This window comes from Furipterus horrens, unplaced genomic scaffold (assembly GCF_987537825.1).
Source record: "Furipterus horrens unplaced genomic scaffold, mFurHor1.1.pri manual_scaffold_10, whole genome shotgun sequence".
Classification (NCBI taxonomy): Eukaryota; Metazoa; Chordata; class Mammalia; order Chiroptera; family Furipteridae; genus Furipterus; species Furipterus horrens.
Genome location: NW_028327180.1, coordinates 56,892,508 through 56,912,124, shown reverse-complemented (window position 1 = coordinate 56,912,124; position 19,617 = coordinate 56,892,508). Strand labels below are relative to the sequence as shown.

Here is a 19,617-nt window from a genome sequence, read left to right as displayed (position 1 = left end):
AGGGCCCAGGCATCAGACCTATCAGAGAAACCCGTCTAAAGCTTGGTCAAGGATTAAATCTTTGTCACAACAGTGGAAACAGGCAGAGGAAACCAGCAGTTCCTCTTGGAAAACCAAATATTACACTCTAAGCTACCATACTGCTCTGCCCCACAAGTCATGTACTTCTCCAAGTTCCAGCAGCAGAACTGGCTGAAACGAAAAACTCTGGTCACATATTTAATTGGAGATTCTGTCTGCATTCTATACAGTGATAATTCTGAAGCCCTTAGAGCAGCACCTGACGCCGGGCTAGCGGAACGGGTACAGTAACCGCTATTCACAGCATGCCCCAGGTACCCCAGGTATTTCCATCTCTTCTACTCCTTCGGACAGTCCTGCCAGGGACCCGTCCGGGCCTCCCTTCGTCGCAGAGGAGGAAAGTGATGCTAATCTAAGGCTGTCAGTTCCCTCTCCCTCCCCACGGACTAGGCACCGTGAGGGTCTTTTTTTAGGGTAGTTGGGGTAAGGTCTCCGTACAGACCATTCGTGGCTTGACGAGCCGCAACATCACAGTCGCGCGAGCCATACTTGAAGCCAACGCTTTCCGTCTGGCCTGCGCAATACTGCTCTGCAAGCTGTTTTCCCGAGTCAGGTCTGCGCTTGCGCACTCCAACGCCCAAGCGCGACCCCGCAGCCTTGTGGGAAATGTAGTCCGGCATCCCGGGGAGGTGGCGGGCGGGACGGCGTTCGCATTGGCTGCCCCCAGCTTGTACTGGGTGCTGGGCGAGGGTGAGTGCGGGATTGCAGCTGGACGCGCCTGGTCTGGCGAGGTGACGGTCGTCGGGTGCCGGCCGAACGAGTCCTGACGGCCTTGCGGTCGGCAGCGAATGGGCTGGGTCAGCGTCCTTGCAGACCGGTGCGCAGCGCCTTGCCGCTTGCTCCAGGGACGCCAACTCTCGCCCCGGAAGCCGGGCGGGGCTGGGGTGTGGTGGGGGACACCGAGAAGCTAGGGTCACTGCACGCGGACCTTCACCTCCTAACTCAGGAGCGGCGAGGGCGGAGGTGGCGTGGCGGCCAGGGTCCGAGTGCCAGTGAGGGACCCTGGGATCCTTCGGCTGCGGGCTTTCCCCGAGACCGCTAGGCCGGGGGCCCCAGGCTCCAGTACTGGCCCTTTGTGTAAACCACACTTCAGTGCGCACCCAATAATGTCAGATTCCGAGGGGCGCGGCATGGGCTCGCCTGGACACGTTTTTCCCTAGGAATGGGAGGCCAACTCTGTGCAGGTTCTCTGCCTCGGGGAATCCTTTCCTCTTCCTTCTTCCAATTTTTTTAAAAAGCAATGTTTTTTCTCTTAGAACAACAAGAAGTTCACTATAGGACAACTGGAAAATTCGTAAGGGCAAAAAGGAAAAAAATTATTTGCATGTCAGAGTGTATATGTGTATGAAAATGGGAACTTTTTGTACTTAAAGATAGGGATGTTAATATCCTTTTGTCCATTTGCTTTTTAAAATGACATATGAAATACATTTGGTAAGGGATTTAAAGTGCAAAAATCTGACGCTTAATTTTTTTTTAAGTAAATTTTTTATCCATGTAAGTACCACTTAGTCAACATGGAGAATATAAACTTTTAAAAGAAAATTTAATATTTTGAAAACATATGATTATACCAATTTCTAAAAATAGATAAGTTGTCGTTTTAATTAGTGTGAGGAAGAGTATATCTCTGCCGTATTTAGTCCTTTCTTTAGGCCTCTGTGTTCTTTCTCAGGTTTTGTTTTGTTTTCAGTATTATAAACAATATAGGCCACCTGGCTACGTATATCTTTGCATTCTTGTCTCATTCTATAAATCTCTTTACAATGTGATTGTGCCTGAATGACCCATATCAAACCTGGGTGTGAACTATTCTCTAACGTTCTGAGAGGTGCAAATGATAGGCTTGTTCAAATATGCATTTTGAATACTAATAAATAATTTTATATTATTTGCATTTTGTTTTAAATTTTTTAATCTGATACACAGGTGTGTTTCCTTACTATGCACAAAGGTCATGTTTTCATATGGTCAGACGTGAAAACCTTGCCTTCATGTTTGGGCCTTTGGCATCGTTCTGCCTTTTAGTCCATTATGACCACAAAAATGCTTATCTGCATTTTCTTCTAGTTCTTTAGTTGCATTTTATTGCAAACTTTTATTTTCCAAATGGTTAGCCCTTTTTCCAAGTTATTGAATAATTCATTCTTTCTTTACTGATGTGAAATTCACTTTTTTTCATATTCTGAATTCTTCCATATAATTTTTTTTCTGAACTATTTGTTTTGGCAGGATTTTTATTTATTCCATTGATTCTTTTTCCCTTGTAGATGATAACATCTGTAAGGGCAAAGAGATTATCTCTTTGCAGCTGTATTCACCGCCCTCTCCACCCATAGGAATGGTGCCTGGTACACAGTTGGTGCTCAGCAGTATATCTGGTGAATGAGTGATTCTGCCATTCAGTAATGCAGTGTTCTGATTATAGTAACTTCATAATATCTGGTGGGCAAGTTCTCATTCATCACTATTCCCTTTCAGAAATTTTCTGGTTGTTATACAACACAACTTAAAAAATAATTTTTTTTCATAATTAACTTTAAAATATTATTTGGTATAATTTGTATGTCTCTTGCTGTTCATCTTTTTTTATATATAAGACAAATAAGCTTAGTAAGATAAACTTATAAAAATCATATTTTTCTTTATGTAGATCATGTACATGTGTTATTTGCTTTATCTGCAGGTATTTTACCTTTTGTTGTTGAGGAAGTCTCCTTTCTCATGGCTTCTTTTCCTTCCGTCAGCTCTGCCTCCTCCTTCCACCCATCCCCTAGGAAGGACCCCACAGGAAGGAAGGAGAAGGCAATGGCTGGTAGGCCTCTCCCATTGGGAGCTCAGGTGAGCTCATTTTTCAATCTCAAACCTCTCCCTTACTCCTGTACTGCAGAGGACAGGGCTGTTAAGGTCTCTGAGTTTTGACTATTTTCCACAAAGCTCCCCTCAGTTTCCCTGAGCTCTGTTCTTAGCTGTCCTTTCCTCATTCAGCTGGCCTGTTGAGCTTTTGGTGCTGTGCATGTGTCGGAAAAGGAACCCACAGCGTATGAGAGACAGTCCTGGTACTTGCAGGGCTAGGGCCTCTCAGGGAACACAAAAAGTCACAATTCTGCTAGGTACAGTCACAATTATTGCACGTGAACCTGATAATAAGAACAGGTGTAGTTCAAAGGCAGCCTGTCAGGGTTCCAAGACCTGGAGAAGGAGAAGATCACTGTGGCCGTCAGGAGAAGTGGGGTTGGGTAGAGGTAACTGGAGAGGATTCGCTGTAGTGCAGTCAGTCTGTCCCAAGTTTCAGTCCTGACTTCACCCTTTAATAGCTGCATTACCTTGGGCAAGTGACTTGAGTTCCCTGAAGCATCAGTTCCTCATGGTGATGATAGAAATCACAGATTAACTGGGTGTTTGCCACATACTTGACATTGGCAAGAATTTAACATGGCTTATTTCATTTAATAATACCTACTTCATATGTATTTTGAAAGTTCAAATGAAATAATGTAAGTAAAAAGTGCCCAGCTTGGTTCCTGGGACATTGAAGCACAAGTGTAGGCACCTCCAGCCAAGAGCTTGGTGTTTCGAGTTTAGAGGTGGAGTGGAATGTGGCATCGACTGGTAGTGAGGAGTCAGGTGCACAGTTTTGGTTCAGGTGGTGGGAAGGAGGAATCTGTGTGTTGGTGAGGTGGTAGGCATGGCGTGGCAGGAGTTTTGATAAAGGAGTTGGCATCGAACTTTTCTGGATGAAGCAGTGTCCATTAGCTAGAAGAAATCATGGAGCAAAAGCTGAGTGAGGAGCCTCAGCTATTTTGCCCTGATTGCTTTAAAATAAAACCTGCTAGTTTTTACTAGATCCTGGAGTTATTGCTTCTCTGGAAAAGGAACTAAGACATCAGGGGGGACTTGGCCCAGGAGACCCTATGTTTTGTTTAATATTTTTGTTTAAGTTAGGCTTACTTACCCTTGTCTGCAATCCTGAGGGGCCAGTGGTATTCTCTGTATTCGTGAGGTCATGTGTTAGGCTTCTCTTAAATGTGCCACTTGTCTATTTACCACAGGAGCCAGTTTTAAGAAGGCTTCACGAAGACAAGTATTAATTGTTGTGATTTCTGCTTGTGTTACTTTCTCTCCCAATATCATCAAGCTTAGTTATAAAAAGCAATATAACTCACAAAAATGGGTATTAGAGAAAGGAAGTTTTAGAAGAGAGGAAGGATTAAAGGGGGAACATTCAGAAGAGTTTGGATGATGAGGGTGTGATTTGGTTATCACTATCCTTGATTTTATTTAGTTAAAATAGTGTTAACTAAGTTTTTTTAAAGTATATTTTATTAATTATGCTGTTACTGTTGTCCCAATTTTTCCCCCTTTTATGGGAAGCTGGGGTGCTTAGTGGTGGCAGATGTAGCTCAACCCCAGATTTCCAAAACCACCGGGAACGTGGCGGCACACAGGACCCACTCCACACACTGGTCTTCTCATCCTACAAGCACTGGGAATCGGTAGCCTTGGGTTCAAGTCCCAACTGTATGATCTTGGAGAAGTTACTTAACTTTTTTGATCAGATTCCTCATCTATAAAGTGATGACTCATTCCTCCTCATATAGGTCAGGGTTCTCTGGAGAAACAGAACCAATAGGATATATATGAATATGTGGAAAGGTTATGAGGAGTCGGCTCATGCAGTTGTGAGGCTGAAAAGAACCCAGAATCTGCCATCCTCAGGCTCGGCAAAGCCAGTGCTATGGTCCCACACCCGGAGGCCTGAGGTCCCGGGGACCCACAGTGTGAGTCCTGGTCCGAGCCTGAAGGCTCATGAACTGGGGGAGCTGGTGTCTGAGGCAGGAGACATGGCTGTCTCCACGCAAGCTGAGAGAAAATTTACCCTTCCCCACCTTTTTGTTCTCTTTAGGCCCACCCTTACTGGTGAGGTCTGGTCTTTACTCAGTCTGCTCATTCAGCTGTGAGCTCCCCACACAGAAACACCCACAAGTACTGCTTTACCAGCTACCTGGGCACACCTTAGCTAAACTTAACCATCACACTTGTTAAACAGATACTTACTATTTATGGTGTTTTATGTCCTAGTGTAAGGGCTAGAGGACAAGGCTGAACTGGGCGTATAAATCTGACATGCATTCAAGTCAAGCTGAGTTTTATTGGTTCTCTCATACATCACCCACCTGATGTGTCCCGTTTGCACATTTTTCTCTAGTAACTGGGGTTCCCACCTCTATTGTGAGGCCTGCAATTCCGTGTGCTGTCTCGGCACTTTGAGCCTCACTGGTCTCCAGAGACCTACCAGGAGTGGCCCTGCTCTCGCCAGATATGTCCTCTGCAGCTGGAAGGCTCCCCACCCAGCCTGTGCTCCTCTCAGCCCCATCAGGGGCACCCCAACACCCCGAGTTCTCAACCTAATGGGTTTCAGCTCCCTACCAACCCCTGAAATTGTTCAAATAAATTAATCATGGCTTCCCATGGTAACCAAAGGTCACCTTACCCTGTTGCCATTGTCAAACCTGCTTCCCACAGCCCTGCTAGTTTAGAGTTCCTGAGCGCAACTGTGTAGTGTCCTGCTCCCCAGGCTGTTGGGGGTCTCCTCTGCCCAGGCCAGGCATAGGGGCTCTGTCATCCTGTGCTGTGTAGGGCATGAACCCTTTGGGGTGGGTGGGAGGTGATCAGGACAGTGGTGACCACAGTAGCCTTGGTGCTGTCCCTGTGGCTCCCTTGTACCTCTGCTCCTTGTCCTTTTATGCTAGAGCACTTTCTGTATATCTTCATAATGTTGCAGATGTTTAGTTTGTTCTGCAGGATGACATGTTTTTTCTCACACAGATCTCTGTCCTGTCCCTTCTGAGGCTGCTTGTTTTCCCTTCCACTGAGGATTTTAGTGGCGTAATCCTGTGTTGAGCAGGACTTTATAATAGTTTCAGGAGTCAGCATGTGTGTGGGATTCATTGGGGAAGAGTGGCTTCATCTAGACTCTGCTCCGAGGAAGTTGTGTGGGAACGGGATGCCAGGGAACTGCAGGAATGTACTTTTGCTGGTGAGGACTTTCCCCCATACCTCACCTTTCCCCTCTTACTGACATCTTACACAACCTGTGAAATTCATGAATTTGGACTTGAAATCCTGGATACTGTATGGCATTGTTTTAGGGTTGTTGCTTGGTGTCCTCTCTTTCCAGGTGAAAGGCCTTTTCTGTAGAGAATTGGAAAATGGGGAAATGTAGGGGTTCCTGGACCCGCAGTCCCCCAATCGCGGCTGAAGAAATTGACCCAGAGTGAATGACCTGGGGAGGAAGGGAGAGCACCCCTCAGAGGAGAATGCTGCTGATCCCTTTTTCAGTAGGGCTTTTACTGAGTTAGCTACGCATAGAAATGCTTGGCTTGTGCAAGCAGCCCTCCACCCAACCATAAAGGGGATTACCAAAGAGGAACATAGATCAATACATTGTAACAGTCACTTAGACTTTCTGGCTCAGAGCACATTGCAAAAGATTAGATTGTACTCCTTGAGTTAAGCATTCTGTTGATTGTTAAACATCCTGCTGATACAGATCTAAAGCTGGATAAAGCAGGACAGGCCTCAAAAGGTACGTCGCATTCCTATTCCTTTCCCCTAGCCTGGTATTTGGAGCATGCCACCAGCTGCTTCCCATTTTCGGTCAAGTATTAAGTCCCGTTTTCAGACCTGGCTTGCTCATTGGTTACAATTTCCTATACCATACAAAACAGTCTCCTGCAGGGAAAAACAGCAGCCCACCTCCTTTTGTGTCAGAAGCCCTAAAGGGGAAGGAATAAGGGCTTGTGCTGGAAGTGGCTTTTATACTCAATTCAGAATGCAAGTTGTGTCTTTCCTCCCAAGCAGGGCATCAGCTTTCCAAACCAGGTGTGACTTCTCAGCTGGAGTGAGAAGGACTGAGCCTGATGCAAAAGGACTTACAGGGGCATCTCTGTGGGTAAAGTGTCTGCCTTGTTACATGACTGTGTCACCAGGGAAGAGGTCATATCAGAGATCGCTGGGTCTCTTGGGGAGGCCTGCACGTTTGACGTGCGTTCTCTGAAACGTCCCCATATGACCAATGCCACGCCTTCTCCCCAGTGTGGCGTGTCTTCGCTGTGGTGACGTGGTGTGTGCGGTAAATGAGTGCTGCGTTGCCTGGGACGTCCCGGAAATGCAATAAATGTCAGCAACTGTTTCCTCTTTTCTCTCTCACTCTTCTTTATTCTCTTCGTTTTCTGTCATGGGTCTTTCTTCTTAGCCATAACCTACCTCTACAGCGTCCTTTCCCATATACAGTAACTCACATTTCTCTTCCTCTGTATTGTATTGGTGTTTTACAGTCTTCATTTAAAGACTGTTACCAGTAACATTACATTTTCTGTATTTCCTTTTTCATTTCAAAGTTTGTAATCTTTATCGACTGCCTGTTCAATCCCATTCTTCTCTGGAAACTTAATACATCTTAATATTTGTGATCTGGTTTCTAATCCACATTACAATTGAAATTTCTCTTTCAGTTGTTAATACTGACTTTCTCTGAAAAAAATGTGTTTTACACCTTTTATATCTGCTTTGCTCAGTGTGAAAGTGTTGATCACCAGTTTTTATGCAGTTTAAAAATTATGAGATAGGTGAGTAATTTTTGATCTCTGGTTAGTGTATGGCTATGGATATTTAATGCACTTAAAAAAAGTCAGTGAAAGAACATATTGGTAAGAAAAAGAATAATCTAATGAACAGTATTACTGGTTTCCAGTAAGCTTTTTAAGGAACGGAATTCTGGAAGAAACACTGGCCAAAGGATATTCACCTTTTTAGGGCTCTTGCTACATATTGTTCAGCTTTGGATATTATTTTATGTTTTTTAATGCTAGTTTATTAGGTATAAAATGATCCCTTCTTGAGCTTTAACTGCCTTCATTAAGATTTGTGTGGATTTGATTATTATTGGTATTTGTATTTATTCTTATATAAATAATTTATTCCACTGATGTTTTCTGAGCACTACGCCCTGTTCCTAGCACTGCAGATACAGTAATAACCAAAACATGGAGCTTACAGTCCAGTGAGGGAGACAGTAAGTTGTTGCGGACCTCCGACCAGTACGGTCCACGGCGTTGTGGATGAAATGAATAAATGCACAGGGACTGCAAGAATCCTGTGGAGAAGAGGGGACAAAACTGGCCACTTTCTAGAGGAGAAAGCACAGTTTGCCCCTGCCTCAACAGGCTATTAATTAGGTGGATTACATCCAAGAAAGTTATGAATCATTGTGCCAGTTATCGCCTTATATGATTATTACTTTTACATATTAGAGAAAAGAATGTCACATGCATGGATGATAAGCATAACTCATCTAGCCACATCCTGTTTTTGAAAATCAGTCCAGAATAGACCCTAAGAAACTGCTTTAAGGTTACAGGCTGAACATCTGTTGTTCTCAGCTTGAGATGAGGGGGTCCTTTAGCAGAAAGTAAGCTTTTAAGCTATTATGGAAACACAGGCCTGGTTCCCCACAGGAAAACCGGTGTGTGGAGTGGGTCCTGTGTGCTGCCACACCCCCAGTGGTTTTCCAAATCTGGGGCTGAGCTACATTTGCCACCACCAAGCACCTGGGTTCCCATAGTAAGTTACTAAAGAAAGTCATGGTGCTGGGTGGAGGGACACAGCAGCATTGGGAACTAGAAGGGTTAACAGTGTGATTTTTCAGGGGCAGTCAGGGGAGGCCTTTCCTCTGAGGTGACTGATGGGCCGCCAGGGGGCTCTCTGGGCACAGGGCATGGGAGGTACAAAGACCTGCAGGGGTTGCATGGTGTTAGAAGGGAAGAGTGCAGGGAGATGTGAAGATTTTCTTAAACTTTCTTTCAGTCCTTTTGTGAAAAAGTTTTATTTCTACTATCTTATTTTATTTATTTTTTGTTTCTGTGAGGCTTCTCATTCTCTGTGTGTTCCTTCTTTTATTGGGTTGGCCAAAAAGTTTGTTTTTTTCCGCACAATGGCTCTAGTAGTGCTTAGGTGTCTTTAACTTAATTTGAAACAATTTTGTTAGATTGTATTTTGACAGCTGTCATATCAGCATGCATTTTTTAAAAAACATCAAGATTGGTGAAATTTTGTGGAGCCATTTTAATATTGAAGACAGAAGAAGATAATGCAACATTTCGGCATGTTATGCTGTATTATTTCAAGAAAGGTAAATATGCACCTGAAACCCAAAAAAAGATTTGTGCAGATTTATGGAGAAGGTGCTGTGATGGATCAAACATCTTGAAAGTGGTTTGTGAAGTTTCTCAGTACTATTGACATTTTGGCCAAATAATTCTTTGCCCTGCGGCTATCTTATGCATTGGAAGATGCTCAGCAGCGTCCCTGGCCTCTACCCACTAGAAGCCAATAGTGGGAGATAGCCAACATACTCAAAATATCCAAATCAATAAAGTTATTGGTGAAAATGAAAAATGTGTCTTTTATTTTATGGAAAAATCCATACTGACTTTTTGGCCAACCCAATAAATAGTTATCTATTTTAATGCATGCATTAACTTCTCTTGTCTGTATGAAGATATTTAAATTATTTGGATTTTTGTGTGTGTAGCATTTTTTCCCTTGTTCCCTATATTTTGGTGAGTTTATATAGGCCTTTTTCAGTATTCCACTGTCATCTTGGTGGGTTTTCTGGAGGCAGCAGAGGTAAACACATGTATTCTTTTTTTTTTTGTATCATTACAAACTGAAAACCAGTGTTGCTTCTTATAACTAGTGACTGTAAAAATAAACACACAACTATTAAAAATTACTGTGTGCCCTTAAAATCATTTTGCATACAGAATATGTTCACTATCCCTTCCTTTGAGATACCCTGGTCCTGGAGATCCCAGAAACAGGGTGCAGGTCCCAGCTTGGGGACAGAAGGAGCAAGGACATGGGGTTCTAGGAAGGCCATTGGATAGGGTGGTTTTATTTCCAGGTGCAAATCAGGGTGTGGATAATCAAGGAAACTGCGTGGTTCACACAGCAAACTGATGTGGGCCTGTGAGGGCTCTGCCCACCCTCGTTTCTCCTTCCCCAGCGAGCTTAATCTCCTGGCCTGGGCCCCACCTCTGCCTTTGGGTTCAGCCAGTTTCCTTTTGGCAACTTTGTGGATTTCTGCTTCTGTTCTTGTTGTTCGGCCTTTTTATTTTTTTCCTGAAGGACTTGGTGCTTGGGTTGCCAGTTTGTTTTTGTTTTTTAATTTTTGATTTACTTATTGTTTCCCTATTACAGTTGTCCCACTTTTCCCCGCATTGGTCTCCCTCAACCCAGCCCATCCCCTCTCCCACAGTCAATCCCCACCTCATTATACATGGCCATGGGTTATTTATACTAGTTCCAACTCATGTATTCTTGATACTTTGTTTTCCTCTCCCATTTCTTTACCTGTCTTCAGACTTCTCCATTGGGCTGGATCCTACAGATTCTTCACTTGTTTGTGACTTCTTTCACACACTATTTTCCTTGTCTGTTTGGAAGTCTGTGCAGCCACTGGTATGTAGGCTCACTGAATTGTCATGATTGAGCTTACTTCTCTTTATACCCCCTACCTAGCACATTGACCGCCAGAGGAAGTATTTAGTATATGTTTGTTGAGTGAATACTGAGTGATATCAAGTAGAATTTTTAGAAATAAGGTGAAAAGGCAGTTTTAAGAGTTATATGTGTATTTATATCAATTTGTCTTGTTAATTATCAGGAAGATTGAGTGACAGGGCAAAGTAGTGAGGATGGAACCCTAAAGAACGATACGTTTGGCTGGGAGCCAAGGATGTTGTAGCAAAGGTGACAAAGAGTGGTCAAAGGAGGAGGAGGGAATTTTGGGAGAGCTGGGCCAAGGGAAGAGAGAAAAGTAGAGGGCAAATGCACCAGTGCCAAGAGGGAACGAGAAGTGGCCCGTGACCCCAGGAGGAGCCTATGTGGTGTGAGAGAGACATGCTGTGGTTGAGAGCAGACTCACAGAAAGGAGGAAAGGGCAAGAACTGAAAGAAGTCAGAGGTAGAGGGCCTCCGGTTTGTTTTTACCCAGGAAGACTTGACTATATTTACAAGAGCAGAGGTATGTGTTAGAAAGGAGACACTGAGTGCAGGGAGAGCGTGGAGCCCAGGACACACAATGATGTGCAAACTGCAGATCTCCCTTCCAGGTTGTCTTCCATGTTGCTGCCAGATTAAGCCACCATTTCGTCTCACTGTGCTGTCTAAAACCGAGACAGGAAAGCATCGCTTGAGTGGTGTGCTCAGCTCTTCCCCAGCCATCATCTGATGCACTCCTCACAACAGTCCCACGGGGTAGGTATCTCAGCCCCTTCCTTCCTCAGGCGAAGACATCAGAGAGGCGAAATAACATGCCAGAATCTGAACCCAGGCTTTTTTTTTTTTTTTTGTATGTTTTTGTCTTGGAGTTTAACACTAATTCTTAAAAAAAAATCATTTTCTTTCCTTGCCTTGCTGTGACTTCTTGTTTCCTAGTATATTTAGTCAAAAATAGAACGTCTACATTCTGACCTAATATTTTTAGATTATTGTTTTCTGTTTCTGTGCTAAAGTTTTCATGTGTACAGTTGTTGAATGCTTCATTAGATTTTGCTATTTTATCAAAGCTGAGTACAAAAGTAAGTTTAGAAGTGCTGTTTCTGGAGATAGTATTGTTAGTAAACCTGTTATGTTGAGGCAAAAATGGAAATTATTAGTAATGTGGAAAACTGAAGCTTTAGCCTTCAATCAGTGGTCATTAGATTTAAATCAGTTGATGTTGTTTTGAAAGAAACAAAAATTAAGAACATGTATAAAATGTTAGAAATCTATTATCAAGCATTATGCCTAAAAAATAAGGTGCAATTAGAGTCTATAACATTTAAAGCTTTCCAGGAAGCTACCCTTAACTAACTACTGCTGAACCCAGAAATCTATTGTACGTGATTTTGTATCATCCTCAGAGATGGACTGGGTTACTACATGTATGTGTATGTGTTTGTGTGTAAATATATATCTGTGTACACAACACAGAATTTCTATACTGTTACAGAGTTCCTATCCACCTTTATGCTAACATGAGCCTCACTAATGTTTAGTAGACACATGTCGTTGCTTCCATTAGTAGGAAAACTGATGTAAAACACTATAATAAATGTAGAAGTATCCAAACACTTGTTCATCCTTGCACAGGACAGCCAGGCCTGCCGCAAGGTATCCGCATGGGCTCTTCCTCTGTCTGGGTTTGCTCTCCCTTCAATACACCTGCGACTCCTCCTCAGCCCCTACAGTCTCTGCTTCAGTCACTTTTTTAATGAAGCCTTTCCTAAAGACTTTAAAATTACAAACTTCCCTCTCACTCACATTCCCTATTTCCATGTTATTGCTATTATTTTTTCCATAGGGCATAGCACTTAAATACTAAGTATTGTACTTATTTATTATGTTGACTGCTCTTCCTCTCACTAAAATATAAGTTCCGTAAGGACAGAAATGTATTTTATTCATTTCTATAGCCTTAGCACCTGGAACAGTGTCCGGCTCAGTGTACATTTATTGACTGAATGATTGATAATGTACAGAATTGCAGTCTGGCTGCTACGTGGAGACTGCTTTGTAGGGTAGCAGAATATAAGCAGGAAGTCCAGTCAGATGAGTATTGAAACTGTCTGGTTGAGTGGGAGGAGTAGCTTAAATGTTACGTGGGGGATGAAAGAAATATAATGGGGGAAAAGAAATAAAATTGCCCTAGGGGGGTGGGCACTACTGCCCAAGTCCCACACCCACCCCAATGTTCCTCAGGCTCTCAGCCTCTACTGTGGCCAGTCCCAGCCATAAATACTGAAGTATCTGTGCTTTCCCAGGCCCCATGGTCCTGGGGACTACCCTTCAGGTCCTGACAAGTACCAAAGTGATATAAATCCTATTCGTTAACTAGGCATTTTAATACAATCACTGAACTCTTATCATGGCCAAGCATAGTGCTATGTGCATTAGATTTTTTGTTTAACAAGATAGCGAAATGACAAGAAACGTCCAGTTCTGTAAGAACTGGTTTTTGAACCTTAGTGCTCGAGTTCTAAGTCCATGATATTTCACTAATTCTTAGTAATGCCATCCTAACAATTTTGTTTTCCAGACAGTTATATAATCAGACAAATAAAATTTTCTCTCCTCTCAGTTGTCTGATTTTATTAGTCACACGAATGGAACAATATTAAATAGAAGTGGTAATAATAATAACCTTTTCTTGATTCTGTTCTTAATGTGAATTCTTCTAGTGTTTTACTTTAATGCTTTGGGACAGTGCTAAAATTTTTGATTTTGAATCAGGATTGGATGTTGGATATTATCAAATATTTTGAAGCATCTATCAAGTTGATCATATATCCTTTTCCCTTGACTTATTAATATGGTATTAATAGAGTCCTATTAGTGGACATTCTGGAATTCCTGGATAAATCCTTTGTGTAAATCTAATATTTAAGTAATATTTCAGGAATGCTTCAAGAGTGCTGTAATTACTGAATCTTTCATATTTAAGAGTGTATTTCAGTCTTCTCTATACATGTAGAGTTGAGTTCTTGAGTCATATCAGCCAGTTTTTTAAAAATTTGTAGGTAATTGATATTTTTTATTAAGAAGGAAGTTTCAGAATTAACTTTTAAATTAGGTCTCTAAATTCTCATTTGTTTTTTAAAATGTTATGTATAGCCCTGGCTGGTGTGGCTCAGTGGATTGAGTGCCGGCCTGCGAACCAAAGGGTCACCAGTTCAATTCCCAGTCAGGGCACATGCCTGGGTTGCAGGCCAGGTGCCCAGTAGAGGGCGCGTGAGAGGCAACTACACCTTGATGTTTCTCTTCCTCTTGTTCTCCCTCCCTTTCCCTCTCTCTAAAAATAAATAAAATCTTTAAAAATAAAATATTATGTATAAAGAAGAATGTACAAAATATTATTTAACAAAAACCTACATACTCTTCTACTATAAATGCTCTAAATGTCAACTAATTCTTGTTCTTACATCAACACTGTAAGATAGGTGAGAAAACTGGAGTACAGAAATGTTAAGGAACCTGCCCAAGATCACAGAGCTAACACTGGTGGAGCTCAAATTTGAGCCAGGTAGTGTGGCTCCAGAGTTCTTTTCTTAACTATTATGCCACACTGCTTTTTATAGGTAATAATGATAAAGGTTAGTGAATGCTAGGACCCAGATAAGAAACAGAATATTTATCCTCCCCATGCTTTGTGTGCTCTTTCTTATTCCCATTCTCACCTCTCCCTAGGATGTAACCACTATTCTCACTTTTGTGATAATTCTCTTCCCTTTTCTTTAAAGGACTGCCATCCATAAATGAACCTATAAGCAGTATAATTAGTTTTAATCTGTTTTTAAACTTTATTTAAGTGGATTTTGGCTATACGTATTTTTCTGTGATTTTGTTTAAAGTATTTATTTGATCGTATTGATATATATAGCTTTAGATTATTAACTTTAATCTTAGTTCAGGCTGCTGTAACAGAATACCATAGGGTAGACGGCTTAAAAATCCAACATATTTTTCTCACTGTTCCAGAGGCTGTAAGTCTGAGAGCAGAGTGCTGGTGTGGTTGGGTTGTTGGTGAGGGCCCTCATTTTGGTTCATTGACAGCTCCCTTCCTGTTGCGTCCTCACATGCTAGAAAAGCAGAAACAGGAAGCAAGCTCTCTTATTAGGGCACTAATCCCATCACAAGGGCTCCACCCTCATGCCTAATGACCTTCCAAAGGCCCCATCTCCTAATACTGTCCCATCGGAATTTGGCTTCAACATACGAATTTTGGGGAGACACAAATACGAAGTCTGTAACATTCACTGTTGTTGATTATTCCATTGTATAAATATATGACAATTTATTATCCCTTCTATTATCGATGGATATTTGTGGTGCTTACAATTTTTGGCTATTGTGCAATGCTGCTTTTAAAATTATTAATCATGGAATAATTTTGCAAGTTAGATTTACCTATATGTGTGTACCTAATAGGGGACTTCCTTTTCTTGAGTGCATGTTCGAGTCTTTTGCCCATTTTTTTAGTGGGTTTAGTGTTCCATCAACATTGTTTTCCAAGTCTAGGTTCTAGTTCTTTGTAGGTCATTGCTACACATATCTTTTTCCCAGTAACTTTTAAAAAAATGTTATCATCTTTTGATTTTTATGCTTTTTTCTTTTCATTCTATTATTTTAAAAATTTACTTCTTAATCCTCTATAGTTTTCAAACTTGGTATTTTCTGTGTATCATTTATCTTTGGATGGAGGCAGCTCTATCTGGACTTTGTATTTGTCTAACAGTGTCAATGGATGATGGGTGGCACTTTAATAAATATTTTCAAAGAACTTTAGTTGAATAGCTGGATATAATAGTGAGGTGGGGCGAGTGGACATCTCTAATTCATGTGTTGCCTGTTATTTTCATACTTGATTGGATAGGTCCTCTCAGTGGTTACTCAGTGGTGTATGTGTTTTGGAAGTGGAGTCTTTTAGACTTTCCACTTTTTGTCTTTTTTTTAATATAAGTAGGTCAGGTTGCAAGGGGGAGGTCCAGTTAATGCATGCCCCTTGTTTCACAGTAAAGCGTGTTGCTTCAGTGTTGGTATCTGTTGTTGACTCTGATCAAATTGACAGGCAGATTCTCAGGTTATAGTTCCCTGTCCTCTGCCTCTCCTTGCCTCCAGACCATTTTTGTCTGGGATAAAAAACGGGATCTGAGAAAATAAAGTCTGAGTGGCTACAGGGTCCTTCCTTTAGCCCCCTCTGAAGCAGTTCAACAGGCTTTCCCGCCACCAGTTATCTTTATGGAATGGGTATTTAGGAAAGTGTAGAGCCCTTTAGGACTCTCTTAATCTTTGTGAGAAAATTACAGCCTACTTGAAATTTTAGATTGTGTTATCACAATCTAAGAGTTTGAGTTTCAAGTATGTTCCAGACAAGTATGTTCCCAAAGGGCAGGTTATATACATTATCCTTATCAGATTACTTTTTATCCTCATTTTATATCTGTGAAAACTCAGATGTAGAGAACCAGGTAACTCATAAAGATAGTAAATGTTCATGGCCAGGGTTTGAACCCATCTGTTGACTCCAGGATCGACAATCTTCACTGTCTCACACTGTGATATTTTTAAAGATTTAGTATCAGAATTATAGGCGGGAAGAAATGGCTGGTAGGAACACTAGGAACAACATGGGAAGGCTTTCTGATTTGCCCCTTCCAATCTTCTCTGTATTTTCCTTTAGTTCCATCTTCATTATTTGTCCTTGTCCAATGGTCAGTGACTTCAATGTCTGTCCCTCCTGCATAGGCTCACTCTTTTATTGTCTTTGAAAGCTCTCAAATGTGCCATATAGTCCCAATTTTATTCTCATCTCCACCTTATATAATTTTCAGTCACCCAGAACAGAAACCAATTGTGTTTTTATTTTTTACAGACTGGGAGACAAGACTTGAAATCAAAGAGACAACTCCAAAGCCTAACATTATTGAAGACTTAACCTATCTGGTAATAATGGAAAGGGAAGGTCTCTGGCATTCTTCTTTAGGGGAAACCTGGGAACCTGATAATTGGTTAGAAGGGCAACAGAAAAGCCAGGATAGACATCTGAGCCAAGTGGCAGTTACCCATAAGGACACTGAGAGGAGGGTTTGTAGAGGTAATGAATTTGAAAGATGTTCTAGTCAGGGTACAGTCATTGATATACAACAAAGTATTCCTGTGGGGAAAATGTCCTGTTATCAGAATTCACATGGGAAAGATATTAAACAAAATTCTGAATTAATTAAGATTCAAAGAATGCTTGTAGGAAAGAAAATCTACAAATGTAATGAATGTGGAAAAGCCTTCAGCCAGAGCTCATCCCTTCTTAAGCACCAGAGGATTCATACTGGGGAGAAACCCTACAAGTGTAATGTATGTGGGAAGCACTTCATTGAACGCTCCTCCCTTACTGTACATCAAAGAATTCATACTGGAGAGAAACCCTACAAATGTAATGAGTGTGGGAAAACCTTCAGTCAAAGCATGAACCTTACTGTCCATCAAAGAACTCATACTGGAGAAAAACCCTATCAGTGTAAAGAATGTGGAAAAGCTTTCCGCAAGAATTCATCCCTTATTCAACATGAAAGGATTCACACTGGTGAGAAACCCTACAAATGTAATGAATGTGGGAAAGCTTTTACCCAAAGTATGAATCTCACGGTGCATCAAAGAACGCATACAGGAGAAAAACCCTATGAATGTAATGAATGTGGGAAATCTTTCAGTCAAAGTATGCATCTTATTGTACATCAGAGAAGTCATACTGGAGAGAGACCCTATGAGTGTAGTGAATGTGGAAAAGCCTTTAGTAAGAGCTCAACTCTTACCCTGCATCAACGAAATCACACTGGAGAAAAACCCTACAAATGTAACAAATGTGGGAAATCCTTTAGCCAAAGTACTTACCTTATAGAACATCAGAGACTTCATTCTGGAGTAAAACCTTTTGAATGTAATCAGTGTGGAAAAGCTTTCAGTAAGAATTCATCTCTTACTCAACATCGGAGGATTCATACTGGAGAGAAGCCTTATGAGTGTGTTGTATGTGGAAAGCATTTCACTGGGCGATCATCCCTTACTGTACATCGGGTTATTCATACTGGAGAGAAACCTTATGAATGCAATGAATGTGGGAAGGCCTTCAGCCAGAGTGCATACCTTATTGAGCATCAAAGAATTCACACTGGTGAGAAACCCTATGAATGTGATCAGTGTGGCAAAGCCTTTATTAAGAATTCGTCCCTTACAGTGCATCAGAGAACTCATACAGGAGAGAAACCCTATCAGTGTAATGAATGTGGGAAAGCCTTCAGTCGGAGTACAAATCTTACACGACATCAGAGAACTCATACGTGAGGAAAGTTTTCATCGGGCCCTTTACCATGCTTAACTTAAGTGATAATCAGATAAGTCATGTAATATAGAAACTGAATAACTGTAAAGAGTTTAGGATCCTTTTAGTTGACATATATTATATCATATCAGATGATATAGACCACTGTAGAGAAACCATTAAAAAAAAAAAAAGGAAAATCCTGGTTGATTCAGAAAGTAAAACTATATCAGAAGGTTTAAGTAGCTAATATTCTAAACAATAAAGATTCATGCTGAAGATAAGTTCTGTTGTGTCATACTGCAGATTCTCCTTTGGTTATCAGAAACTTCACATTGGAGAGAAAATGTGAGAGTGCTTAACTGGACAGCGCAAAGATCTGGAATGTACTCTGATCTGGCACTAACTTGGACAAGTCACCTACTTTGACCAGGTCACAGTGTCTTTATTAGGTAAATGAGGGATTTTGGATTTACAAGGTCTTCAGTATCCCTATGAGCTCTACAAAGCCACAAACCTATAAATACAATGAATGCTGGGACATCCTTAATCTTTTACCATGTTATATGTTATTAGCTGCCCCTGTTTTACAATCTGGTTTCCCTGGATGTTGTGTGAGTTAAAATCCCCTACCTCTAGCAAATCTTTTTATCCCTCCATGCTCCCCCTTATCCCTGCATTATTTTCTCCCCTTAGTACAGGCTGATTGCTAACTGATGATGGAACAGTTGTACAAATCTTAATGCAACAGTATGCTGTTTTTAGTCCTCAACCGTCATTAAATTGTTAAGTAAGCTAATTATTTAGAAAACAATATAACCTAATTATAGTCTTTACGTAGAATTCAAATACATATCTTTGTATCATACTTTGACAACTGAAGTGGAAAGGAGAATAGCCTAAACACTAGACATGAAAATTTGACATAGTAAAATCTTTGTAACTCAAAACATGAGAAACAGTCTTATGGAGATTTTATAAATCTATAGATATGACCGCAGTTAAAATTTTTTTCATACACAGTAAGTGCTAAATATGTGCTAACATGATTAGAAAATAAAATATGATATATTCTTGTTTTCTAAGGTTTAAACTGAGAAAGTGGCAGTAGAATGGGAGAGGAAACATTCAAGCAAAAACAAGATGATCTAGATAATACGGTAACTGATTAAATGTGAGCACTTGAATTTCTTATTTGGATGTAAAGGGATGCCATCATTAAAAATATAAAACTGACCGATTTTGTGGGGCAATGATGAGTTCAGTCTGGGGGCATTTTGATGAGTCTGTGGATATCCAAGTGAAGACTCCTGATAAGCCATAGAATAAGTAGAAGGGCAATGATTAGAGGGTGCTCTGTGAGTATAGTAGTCCCCACCCTCATTCACAGTTTTGCTTTCCACAGTTTCAATTACCCACAGTCAACTTTGGGTCCAAAAATATGAAATGAAAAATGCCAGAAATAAACAATTCATGTTTTGAATTGTGCACCATTCTGAATAGTGTGATGAAGTCTCATGCCATCCCACTATATTGTCACTTTGCTCTATCGTCACGTAGCCATTGTATCATCTCACATCATCACAAGAAGGGTGACTACAGTACAATCAGATACTT

General features: G+C 41.2%; 1 protein-coding gene across 2 annotated transcripts; it reads left to right on the top strand.

Annotated features, from left to right (window-relative positions):
• Positions 1-709: 709 nt before the first annotated feature.
• ZFP2 (ZFP2 zinc finger protein) lies at positions 710-19,236 on the top strand. Of its 2 annotated transcripts, XR_016513739.1 has the most exons (4): positions 710-771; positions 2,768-2,922; positions 16,558-16,628; positions 19,087-19,236. XR_016513739.1 is itself a non-coding variant. In XM_090290348.1 (3 exons), exon 3 carries the CDS (start codon positions 16,635-16,637, stop codon positions 18,021-18,023), a length of 1,389 nt encoding a protein of 462 aa, XP_090146474.1. In that variant the 5' UTR covers positions 710-771; positions 2,768-2,922; positions 16,558-16,634; the 3' UTR covers positions 18,024-18,284. The 2 variants fall into 2 exon arrangements, 1 of the variants encoding a protein (XP_090146474.1); XM_090290348.1 differs by lacking the exon at positions 19,087-19,236 and having other exon boundaries at positions 16,558-18,284.
• The last annotated feature ends 381 nt before the right edge of the window (positions 19,237-19,617 follow it).